Here is a 13354-nt window from a genome sequence, read left to right on the forward strand (position 1 = left end):
TTGGATGAGAAGGTCTGGCCCACAGTCTTCACTCTAATTCATCCCAGCATGCTCTAATCTCTGTAATAAAAAATATTATGGTCAACAGTATCGAATGCTGCATGGAGGTCCAGCAGGACAAGCACAGAGATGAGTCCACTGTCAGAGGCCACAAGAAGATAATTTGTAACATTCACTAATGCTGTGTCTGCATTGTGATGAATTCTGAATCCTGACCGAAGCTCTTCAAATAAACCATTCCTCTGCAGATGATCAGTTAGCTGTTAATGCATGCGTTTGTGAGCTATACTAGTGAGTTGCGTACTTTTGATTGGAGGCTTTCTTTTTCAGTGGAGCCACAGTATCCAGAGTTGAATGCAGTGAGTATATAAAACTATTAATGAGATGATCAACCTCTGTGGGAGCAGAGTTTAGGTAGCTGTTCTGCACTGCGGTGGCACTTCATTGAAGATAATAGTGGAGAAAATATATCCGTAAACTTATTTACAGCCCTTTCAGAAAGACTCCTACAGTAATGAAATTTATTCCATTATTGCAAATTTAATTGTTATTAAGAAATAGTCAGACAGAAGAGGGTTTTCAGGGAATACTATTAAATATTCAGATTATATGCCATACAGTTCCAGTAAAAAGTTTGGACACACAGATGACAGATAATAACTTTGGTTGATTAATAAGCTGGAATGGAAAATTGCTGCTACTCCTACTCCTCGGCCTGTGCTTCAAGGATTCTGACAGTTAGTATGACTTGGGGGTGTTGATTCATTTACACTAATATATTCATCCTACTGTAACCAGGTCTCAGTAAGGCAGAATAATGCTATTATTAAGTCATTCAATATCAGAAGAAGAGAGACCTAATTTTTAAAAATCCACATTTAACTCTTTTATTCTTTGGTGCAGTTGAGGATTGTTCTTTGTAAATTTTCATACTTAAGTTGATTTTTGCTGATTTTTGATTTGTTTGTTTTTTTTAGTGGTCTGGGAGCACACACATTCTCTATGGGGATTTAGGGGGAATGACAGAAGAAGAGAAGCTGCAGAGAGGCATGCAAGACTGCAACTCCTGACCTCCGCCCTGGATAGTCATGTTTTGGAGGGGTTAATAAATGTGGCCAGATTTCCAGAAATGAGAGCTGCTCCATCCAGTGCTGTCTCTCCTAAAAAGACCAGGTTCTCAACAAGACCAGCTTCTCAATTATCTATAAAGCCCAACATGTTTTTTTCCTATGACGTATAACAATATTCCAAGATTGTCTTTAAATCCCATTCTCATATTATCTCAGTAAGGATTCATAAATAACTATACACACAAATGTTAGACAGTTTTAAATCACCAAAATGGTATTAATTTTAAAAGTCCTATATCAGTCAGCCTCTAGTTCATGACATAACCTAATAGCAGTGGTCCAAAGATTTGCCACATTCCCAAAAAAGCAAGTTTGAAATATTTAACAAATTTATCCAAGATTCTGTCCTGGAGCAAAATGAGAGTATCTTTGGCAGCGAAAAAATACCTTCAAATCCTATATCGCCAAAGGCTGTGTTCAGTTTGCAAACTAGAAAATTAGCACCTAACTGCTACAAATAAGATAACAGTTTAATGAGCCCATCTTGTTGTGGGTGTGTTAGTCATGTGACATCTCACATAACTGAAAGTCAGTTAACATGACCAGCAGACTGGAAAAATGTCCACCCAAATCAAGAAAAACATGAAGAATTTCTGACAGCAACCATATCTTCCACCCGCCAAATGAAGTTGGAGAGCTAACAGTGCCCAGTTCTTTGCGCCAAAATGGCTGCTGCTAAAGGGAACTCCACACAAGAGGCTATTGCTTGTATCATTAAGGTTAACTGAACAATTACAAGACAAAAATAAGAAACATTAGCCCTGTAACTCAACTGTCAAAACCCCCGTTTAACTGTTCATATGGATTAGGTCACCAATCCCACCTGTATAAAAGTTAACTTGCATAACAAGGTATTCTTTATGAACATAACACAAGGAAACAGAGTCAAGAAAAGCATAATTCCTTGTGAATAAATGATTAATTTTATGACTTTATGTAATTAGCAGGCTACCATGTACAATGTAGATGTAAATTATTATTTAAACTATACTAAGGCAAATGCCTGAAAAACTAGCAGGCTTCGTTAACTGGCCAAATTATTTCAGTAAATAATAAGCATCCCTCTGTGCTATGGAAAAGCTCTGAACAAAAGTTTTATTTTAAATAAAAACCTTTGAATATTTGCTTCTCAGCAGTGTAAATGATAAATAGCCTAGGGCTTTCCCAGTGATTTTTATTACTCTTATCCCCATTACCCTGCTTTATCCATTATATTTAAAGCACACTAACATTAATATCTCCTGAAGTTTAGGCCTTGTCAGTTTGATTTACATTGGAACTGATATCCAATGGAAAAAAAAACAACAACACAGGATTATATTGGATATTTTTGGCAGATTTGTTTTCTGACACTCCCCTGTGAATTACATTGCTGAAAGTGACAGATTAATCACTATCTCTTGTTAACACCGAAGATGAACCGAGAAAAACACAAATTCAAATCCATACTTTTTAATCATAGTTGGATAAGGGAACTCACAAGTCTTAATTTCTGAAATGACCCACACATAAGGAAGTCGGGAGCATTATGTGCCTTTATTAAATCTTTACCTGATAATTTTCTCTATAAAATAAGATTGTGACAATAAGATACATACGGTATATTGCAAGACTGGGAGTGCTTTGTTCGCAGAAGCACTGATGACTTCTTATTAAACTATAATGGAATCAGTAAACATATACCCAATACTATTTAACAGTAACAAAAACAAGACTTGCAAGACTCCTCAAAAGCTCTTTATTTGGCCAGGATGATTCCCACTTCCTGTAAAAAGTAAATAGAAAGCGAGTCTTTATTTACTTAAATCACCATTTAAAAGACTTTCACAATTTTCAAATTAATAACAATTAATGCAATGTCTATACATGGTACAGTCAAATATATCAGCATTATTAATATTGTTATTATTATTATTATTATTATCAAAATATCTATATAGAATTCCCAAGCAAATACAATGTAATGATGGCACTTTAAACTCCATCAAATAACAGAATCAGTGGTTCAAAAATACAATTTGATATTAGTAAAAGTCAGACAACATGGCCATCAGTGTTGGACCAGACTGAATGCCAGTTTGCCAACACTGACTGAGGTTCAGCGCAGCAGTCACTGAATATTTTCAGCACATTCCTCTCTGGTACTTAGCAATGACCTCTGTTCACTTAACTGTCATTTTGAAAAATAACAGGCAGTCAGACATTGTACAGCTGCCAGACTGTTTGGTCAAAAGCCCTCTGAATTTAGTGCCTTTCTGGATGTTTTTCAGACACTTAGCCAAATAGATGGCAGTGACAATCACATGCGTGTATTAGCAGTTTTCAGCAGGTTATGAAATCTGGAAATAGCCTGTTTGCCCTTTGAAAGCATACACACAGGAATACAGGAATACAGGTATACAGGAACACAGATGCCAGCCACTATAGCCACATGAGTGTGTGTGTGTGTGTGTGTGGCTATAGTGGCTGGCATAGTATACAGGAACATCTGTGCCAACTATGACCTGGAAGTCCCGAGGTCAAAATGAGATACGCCCCCACAGGTGGTGGAGAATGACCGAGCTAAGATCCTGAGGGACTTCCAGATACACACAGACAAGCTGGTAAAGGCTAACCAACCAGACATAGTGGTGGTGGACAAGAAGAGGAAGAAAGCTGTAGTGATAGACATTGATGGCAACATCAAGAAGAAAGAACACGAGAAGCTCAAGAAATACCAAGGGCTCAGAGAGGAGCTAGAAAGGATGTGGAAGGTGAAGGTAACAGTGGTCCCCGTGGTAAACACTCGGGGCAGTGACCCCCTGAGAATGGCTCCAGCAGATTCCAGGAACGACATCCGAGATCTCTGTCCAGAAGAGCACAGTCCCAGGAAGAACTAAGATTCTGCACAGGACCCTCAAGCTCCCAGGCCTCTGGTAGAGGACTCGAGCTTGGAGGATATATATATAAATGGAACAAGGACATAAACTCCCTACAGTAACTGATGTGGAACAAAATTAGCATCTTATGTGAACTGCTCTTCGCATATCCACCAGTCTTTGCTCATATATATGAGTCAATAATCAGTTCTCCTTTACACCTTTTCATTTCACTGGTCACTGTGTAAATTTTGCTAAATACATTCTATTTTTTTATTAACTTTGTACTTAATACTTGGCATAACTTCGTCTCATAATCATTAATCTGGCAGAAGACAACATAAAGAAAAAAAAGCATGTTCCAATAAACATAACATACATATACTACCCCAACAGAGTAAGTATATAGTAATTAAACTTGTGTTTATTATAGTCATCAGTGTTCATTGGAAATATATAGGCCTAAATTAAGTATACGATCTTCACGTTGGCTCGGCCTGAAGATTTTATACCCATTTACATAAAATTTGAGTGTGAGTTTTATTTATCTATTCTAAAATGTGACTACTTGGAAATCTTTCACATTTAGTGGCTTATGGGAGACATATAACACTTCACATGCACAACAGGCATCCACAGGTAGCACAATGACAACTGCACCACCTGTCACCTCCAGAGCTGCAAACCTCCCTTTAACAGGCTGAAAGGGAACGTAGAACTTAGTTCAGGTCAATAAGACCTTCAATCAAAGCACTTCAGAGAGCTAAAGGCATTTTATAGAGCATACAGAAATGTAATGCTAGTGATATTACTGGTCCAAAAGGGATCTTGTGTTAAGTCTGAAATATGAAAATATTTGTAATATTTTACAAGTGCTCTTTTATAGTAGCGCTAAATGGGTTAGTCTTGCTCTTACTGTTCAGAGCATTAAAAAATATCAACACGCTGAACATTCCTTCGAGGGGCTTGTGGCTTTTTTCCAAAAGGGCCAGCAGCTAATAAGCACACTGTTGAGTATAAGTGAGGATTATCCAGAGTAGCACTCTGGCAGACTGCATCGCTTTTCTTTACATCCTTGTTTAAATGCACATCATTGACATTGAAGAGGCACTCTGAGAGGTGCGAGCAGACTGAAGGACAAACCTCCTAATATCAGGCTGAACTTTAAAAGAGACTTTGCAGTGTGTTCTTTATCTTTATGTTTCGCCTGAGGTGCGCCTTGCAGGCACAAGTGGCATCTTGTTCAAGACTTAAAACACTTTCATAGCTTAAAAGTGGTATTTTTGAGTGAGAATTGTTTTCCAATTTATGCAAATTGCTTTGCATTTAGTTGATCGCACAGCATGCTGTCTGAATAATTAAACACAAAGCTAGAGTAGTTTGCATTTAGATTTTGTCAGAACTGTTGTAATACAGATTAAATGACAAATCGCTTAAGAGAATATTATTGCTTTCAGCCCTCTAAGCTTTACCAGGATTTAACATTATTTAAATACAACCTCACATGAACAACACATGACATGTTACAGTGTGTCCTAATTTATTTAACAGAAACTAAGCCAAAATGCAGAAGCAGTGTGTGAAAAACTCAGTACACCATATGATCCACTAGCTTTTAAAACAAAGTATTTGTTTTCTGTATGACTTTATCATTCTCATAATGTTGAGGACTTGCCTTTTGTAGATTGGCCGCTGTGCTTGGGGTCATTGTCCTATTGCATTGGTCCAATTTCAGCTAAGCCTTAGCTGTCAGATGTCCTCACATTTGACTCAAGAATACTTGCAAGTTCATGGTCGACTCAGTGACTGAAAGGTGCCCAGATGCTGTGACTTCAAAACAAGCCCAAATCATTACCCCTCCAGCACTGTGCTTGAAAGTTGGTATGATGTGTTTGTGCTGATATGCTGTGTCTGGTGCATTATGGCCAAATATCTCCACTTTTGATCTTGTCTGTCTAAAGGACATTGTTCCACAGTCTTTTGGTTTGTTCATGAGCCATGTTGTCATGTTCTCATGCTAATTCTTCCAAACAAGTCATACTTGTTCAGTCTCTTTCTAATTGTACTCTTGTGAATGCTAACATTTCAAGTTTCACTTAAACAGATTGACCTGTGAAGGAATTTGTTGGGACAGCCAATCTTGGAAAGATTGGCAACTGTCTTGAATGTTTTCCCACTTGTGAATAATCTTTCTCACTGTAGAGTGATGGATTCAGTGATGGATTGCTTCTCTAAGATCATGGCACTCATTCCTCCCTGGCATTGTGTTAACGCACACCTGCCAACTGCCCAAAATTCTTTTATAGAGGTGCTCACACTTGCTGAGGATCAATTAACCAATCGAGTGCATTTCATTATGAGCACCTGGCAGCTATTTACCTTAATTCCTAAGGAAGGAGTGAGGGGGTACTTAGTTTTTCTCACACCGCTTCTGAATTTTGTCTGAATTTTTGTTAAATGAATAATGATAAGCTGTAAGATGTCACGTTGTTGTAGATATGATGTTGCATTTCCCTCATTTTAAGACCTGCTAAGGACCAGATGACATTTTTCTTATTTCCTGAACCTTTGAACTGAAAAGTGTACTTTCTTTTTCACATTACTGTATGTCAAAAGACTTCACAGCACAAGATTTTAAGATTTCAATGTCTGTTTATTTATTTATTTCATTTCTGGCATGTTGTCCTTCCTTAAAATACACTTAAGAATACTGATATGCAGTTTCTTATCTTTTCATTTTTTTTTCCCCTACCGTGTAGCGAGACCCTGATTCCTGTGTAATGACACTGGTATAAGAATACTCTACAAACACAAAATTAAAACACAATAGCTGGTATACCACCATAAAGTAATGCATCGTCGTGACCACTTTGCAACAAAAAGCAAGAGAATGCCCATACAGTCTTCAAAGATGCACAATTCAAAAAAGGCTGACATTAAAACAACTAATTTAAGTCAACAATAAAAACTGAGTTAAATGCGCTATTACACAGGAATCTGTTAAATATCAAAACAAATTATTAATGGAAATGCTCTTTACACAAGTGTAGCAAAAGACAATTTATCATAGATATAATATTATCAGGTGACATGGTCTAAAATAAAGATAATTGTTTGCCATTCTGTCATAAAAAAAAAAAAACTGACAAAACACACAAACTCTCAAGAGATAAGAGTGACAAAGACTCACATTTGTTCCAACAAGACACTGTACAGCTCGTGGTGGAGTTAAAAATGGTCGACAGCTTTGAAAAATCTGCAGATCAACATTTCCCCTCCTTAAGCTCATGGAAAGCCAAGGCATTATAAAAAGGTAACACAACCCATTGCACTGAAAGACTGAAATAAAGTCGTAGCTTTAGAGGACTGCTAAGAGAATTTTTTATTTTTCCCCCCAAAAAACACTAGTAAACAGCCAGGAGGAGCACGATGTCCCTGGAGTAATTTTATAAAGCAGGCATCTTTCTCCTACATGGCATCCACCCACTTCTTCAGTCCGAGCACAAGCTCGAGTTGCACAGCAAAAAGATACAGTTACAAACTGTAGTAAAGAATGAGTCGAGATTTCAGTGTTCTTCTGTGTTATGTTACTTCTTCAAAAGAGACTACACTGAAGAAGAAGAAGAAGAAAAAAATATTACAAATGAAACTTCCAGTTTAGTGCTTAAAAATGCATTTCACTTTTCCTACGTTTCGGAGATTTCCATGCGTTAGTTGGGTGCTGGATGATTTGTTCGTGCCTCCTCCAGTATGTGGCCTTCACCCACATGCTGCTGGTGGTGGTGGTGGTGGTTGCAGTGATATCTCTGTAGCATCTGTACGAGTATTCCACTGAAAATACAGACTTTAGCTTATTTGCGTGGATGACACTTGTATGTACAGGAGATGCTGAAATGGGTCATTAATGGTAAATGACAAAGTGGTATGACAAAATGCTCTAACTGTCAAAACGCTACTATGTGGTTGCAGGATGGTAAATAGCACAAAGCTTTCCCCAGAAAAAGGCATAATGAATTCAGTCCATAGCAAAGGCTGAGTTAAGAGTCATGGCATACAAACTAAATGCTTTAGCACCATAGAATACCACTTGTTGGCAAGCAAAAAAAAAAGGGGGCAAAAATCCTATAGGCATAATGCACTGGATCTCTACCAGCCATTTTCAATCATCTGTTGTGTTTCCAAAAAGGTGCAAGTGAAATTAGTTCACTTTGATTCAATCTAATGTACAGACACCTTTGCTATTCCTCATGCTGAGCAAATTGATGGTGTCAAAGTCTTCATGACCGAAGCTTCAACAGTTTCAGAATCTCCTCATTTGTCCGTAGTAGCCACTGAACAGGCAGATGTCCGCTTAACCCACACCATTGGCTGCCCGAGCTAAAGGGAGAGTCCAGAATCCAGGAGAAGGATTTCTGAGGTTGACATATGCAGAATAGAGTGAAAAAGGGGCAGGAAAGGTAACACGGGTTGTGCTCTTGGAACATGGAAATTTCTCTGGTAGCAGCCAAGTGAAATCTTGTAACATGTAGTCATGCCATGTCTCTGGAAAGGCTTCCAGCTGGGATCTGCGACATGTTGGAACAATATGACGTCGGATGGTGTAAAACGGGACCCAGTGGACAGAGCTGTTGAGACTCAGACGCAGGTCCCTTGGTGTGCTGGAGGAAGGGCTTTTCGGTTCTTTATGGCCAAGGACTTGTCCTTAAAATCTGACGGTTTCTGCTGTGAAACGTCTATCAGTGCACTGGCTACAATGAGTCCTGGGGAGGAGAAAGAAAGAGAGAACAACATGAGGGTGAGAAAGTCTACAAATTCCTTTGTTCAGTTAAATTAAAAAAAAAAAAGTGGATATTGCTATGAATATGTGGTATTTCAACCAGACAAATACACGTTCTACAAAGTTCTTTCCTCTGGAGATTAGAAGCACAATATCATTTGTAACAATAATAATTTTCAAGTTCGGGTTGTTGTGTTTAAATGTGATGTAGATAGTGGGAACACTTAAAACGTTCTGGGACTTTGCTCTTAAAGAACAGAGAACCTCAGGAGTTAAATTGAACTACTTTCCCCTTCAAATTCACCTCCTTTCGCAGTACTGTTCTCCTGCTCTTTTCCGATCGCTTTTATTGCTTATGCACTCAAAGTCCACCTGTTCAGCTGCTTGTTAACACATATCAAATGAGCCAATCACAACTGCAGCAGCAACTTGATGCATTTAGGCATGTAAACGTGGTCAAGATGACCTGCTGTGGTTCAACATAATCACCACGAACTGCAGCAAAGCATTTAACCAAAACAAAAAACGGTTACAGTTTGTGTTGTTACCTGACTGTCCTGGTGGAGGTAAGCCTGACGGCCCAGAGGGCAGGCGCATGAGGACAGTCATCACAGCCGCTTTTCCTCCTGAACATGGCTCCATTGCAACAGGTTTAGGTGCACCCTGAAGAAAAGGGATGACAAAGAAGGAACCGCACTGTGAAATGCTGCAACCTGTGTCTGGACAACTTCATTCACATTAATACTGCATTTAAGAAAAGAAAGGAAAACGAAAGTACTTAACTGACTTACCTTTAACAATAACCTGCTTTACCAACTAAGCCTGAATCAATGTGCCTTAATGGTCTTAATGGCACATGCAATGTTGAATTTTCTTTTTTTTTTTTTGGGAGCAACAGACCAAATGTCACTCATATCAGCTGCTGGAGTTGCAACACTTAAGACAAGACAGCCTCCTCCTGAGACAAATGCTTTGATTGGTCACACAACAAAAACACTTGTGTCCCTGTCAGACAGTCAAAGTGTGGAGGCAATGACCTACCCTCAGACTTAATGGCCAAAACTGCCCGTCTCGAGTGTGAAAAAACATGTCATCCTGATAATGAATGTCAAGGGGTTTCACAGCATGTTTTGGATGAAGGGATAGAAATTGTGGAATAATAACATGTCTGAATGGAATTGACTTTTTTTTTTCCCCTCTGTGGCTGAATTTAAAATGGAGATGAGAGAGGCAGCAGAGGCAAAATGGGAGGGAAAAAAAAAAAAAAAAACAGGTCTGCATAAGCACATCCATTAAAACGTGAAAATCAGGAGTCGGACTCAGTAATTTGTTTAAATATATTCTGCTGCAATCTGCTGTATATTTCACCCTGCAAAAACAAAAACATCGGTGTTTTTGGTATTTTAAAGAAGCACTGACTCCAAAAACCTTGATATACTTAATATACACAGTGAGTTTAAGAATGAAAGATGCGGGGAGTGCACGTCTTATTAGTTTTAGCCGTCAAATGGCAAAAAAAAAACAAAACGTTTCAGCATATTCCAGCGTAATTCAGTACTGCTTCGCTGACTCATTTATTAAAACTATGCACAGTCTTATTTCCTATGAAGCCTGTAGTATAATTTTTTATGCAACAATTAACTTTGCCATTTGAAATGCCATGATTCACCACTACAGGATGCTACTTAGTAATGGCACGGTCACATCTGAGGACCTTTGCCTATGTAGCTAAAACTAACTACATAACTACACTCACTGGCCACCCTTGCTAATATTGGGTTGGAGTAGTGAACTTATTGTCAAGAAAGCAGTTTGAGATGACTGGAGCTTTGAGACATAGCGCGTTATGCTGCTGGAAGCAGCCTGTTGTCATATAGGGATGATCACGGTCATGCGAAGGTAGGCTGTGGCGTTGAAACAATGCTCAGTTTATGCTAAGGGGAACAAAGTGTGCCACACCATTACTCCACCACCACCAGCCTGAGCCACTGATACACAAGGCATAGTGGATCCATACATTTACACCAAATTCTGACTGTACCATCTGAACTTTGCAGCAGAACTACAAGACTCATCAGATTGGTGACAGCATTAAAACTACTGAATGTTGATTTAAAGAGGTACTAACTTTATCCTTAATCAAAAGAGAGCCCACTGCAGGATTCAAATAATCTGCAGAGGTTATTAATGCTGTCTACTTTGGTCCTTGTTGTTTTCCATTAATCTGCACTAGAAATCATCTGCAACTATTAACGAGAGACAAACAGATGAGAAGAAGGGCGAGCAGGACAAAGGTGAAGAAAAAAAATAAGATGGAAATGGAAGGGTTGACTAGAGACCAAAGTACTAAAACAAGCCCCATTAAAAGTGCAAACTGTTAATCAATTATTAAACTTGAGGTGTACACACTTTACTAGACCTGTTTTCCAGCATCTTTCATTTTTTAAAGCTAATTTACATGCAAAGCTGGCTCCCTGGGAGAATGACCCTGGATCAGTCCAGCTAGCCTCAAGAATCATCAATATCTAAAACTCTGAATCAGTCAAACCCTTCATAAGCACAATATGAAGAGTCGTGCTACATATTCGTGAAACAGGTTTCGGTATTGTAGGCTGATCAGAGACTTCCTGTTTGTTTATGTGCATCGTTACACAATCCAATTAGGTTGGATGGTCAGAACACAATATTCTCATGCATCTGCTCAGGCACATTCATGATCGAGAGGGTAATATTAAAACTGCGACTGACATTAGAGGGTAATTAAATTGCCAGCCATTTCATGACCATTCAAGTGATCCTGCTAATGAATAGCTACATAAGCCACATTCATATAAGGGAGCTAATTTATTCCATGTTGGGGTTTTTTTTTTGATGATTTTGAGATACACTTGTATGGACCACTGGCTGACACATCATACAGCTGTTCCAAATTAGCAAAATTGAAACAAAACTCTGATTCATCAGCACCACTCACCAGCAAATGCAGAAATACTGCCTGTCTTTACACAATTAGAGAAATACTAAAGTAGAAATTGTAAAGTTTAAAGGTAATGACTGATTTAAGAACAATTCAGGTGGTATTTTTAGGCATGAATAACTTAGGTGATAGCGCACAAATATTGCAACTACTACTAAAACTGTGGAGATGGTGCAATGATGTCTGCAGGATTTATTTTTATGACTGGTCAGATGCTGGTGAGTTTGTAGTGATCTTGTTAAAACTCTTAACAGCCTCAACATTTGGGATTTACAGTTTATTTGTAGTCCCCTTAGGATGTTTTCCCCCTCTTTTAATTAGTGATCCTGAATTTTTATCTAATGCCACCCTTAGGTAAACTCCAAATCTAAGCTCTTGTTTGTGTTTAGTGCAGATTAGCATGAGAAAGTAAATGGTTTTATATCCTGATCCGTTCAGAAATTTCCATTTGATAAATGTGACACTTGCTTGTGCATGCAGTTTTGCTGCTGACCTCTCTTTACCATGTACATCAACAATTTTGTGTGTTTGTGGCACTTTGGTAGCAAATATTTGTAGATTAAATCAAAGATGACGGGGCGTGAAAATGAATGCTTAGCTGTTTTTGTTTAAAAAAAAAAAAAAAAAAAAGTACTGCAACACCAGCTCTGTAATTGTTAGAATCAAACTATAAATGACACATTATTGTTTGTGTGGGGCAGCAGGATAGTTAAACCACCTCCTTCCTTTTGGCTCACTCTCAATTCATCGAAATGCTTACATTGCTCTGGGAAAATTAAAGCATTCCTCCAATGCAGAGGAAAGTCAAATAAAGCTATTAGCAAAGTAATTTCCTTCCAGCTCAGCCATACGGTTGCTTTTTCTATCAACACCTTTTAAAATATCTGAAAATTAGACAAGTTTTAGATCTTCCAAGGAAAGCAACCCTTTCAGGATAAGGAGTGTATTCTGGTCATTTACGACCATCCAAGCACATAAACGCGCATACACGAATGCAAAACACACACACACACACACACACACACACACACACACACAATGTATCTGTTTTCCTTTCCCCACTGACAGGTGTCATCCATCATACTAGCTGTTCGTTAGTGGCTCCATATGTTGACTGCCGGCCATCGTGAATATAGAGGCTCTGGTCTGCAGTGTTTGGGCACGAATGGCTCTGTCCAACAGCTGCTGACATCTTGGTTGCTAAAAGCAATGTCCATCTTGGGAGTTTAAACTAACCAAATGGAATAAAATGGCACAAAGGCTGTTATAATTTTCACTCTCAGACCAGCTGGAGGGTCTGTAAGTAGTGACAGAGACATGCTACTAACTAATTCAGTGAGATCAATCCAGACAGTGCAGCCAAAGGATAAGGTTTTTCACGTTCATGGCTGAACACATTAAGACCTTTGTGGGTTTTGTTTCCTGTGCAATATGCACCGGCTTTTATTGTGGATATGATATTCAAAAACCTATTCTACTATTTTACTGCATCAAACCAGTGTGTCTGGGCTGGTGAAACAAATACAAAGCGCAACAACTGTGTCCTCTTTGACATCAACAAATATTTCCAATAGCTAACTGGCTCCAGATGCTGACCAATTAACCTTTAGAA

The 13354-nt window shown here is 38.5% G+C and overlaps 1 protein-coding gene across 1 annotated transcript in view; it reads right to left on the minus strand.

The window, feature by feature from the left end:
- Positions 1-6620: 6620 nt before the first annotated feature.
- The window catches only part of atrnl1b (attractin-like 1b), a 65335-nt gene continuing 58601 nt past the window's right edge, over positions 6621-13354 (minus strand). The window contains exons 28-29 of the mRNA XM_030754822.1: positions 9314-9428; positions 6621-8748 (exon numbers count right to left, since the gene is read on the minus strand). Of these exons, the coding sequence (XP_030610682.1) occupies positions 8624-8748; positions 9314-9428 (240 nt within the window). The 3' untranslated portion in view covers positions 6621-8623. The remainder of the gene's footprint in view (positions 8749-9313; positions 9429-13354) is intronic.

Source organism: Archocentrus centrarchus, chromosome 19 (assembly GCF_007364275.1).
Source record: "Archocentrus centrarchus isolate MPI-CPG fArcCen1 chromosome 19, fArcCen1, whole genome shotgun sequence".
Lineage (NCBI taxonomy): Eukaryota > Metazoa > Chordata > Actinopteri > Cichliformes > Cichlidae > Archocentrus > Archocentrus centrarchus.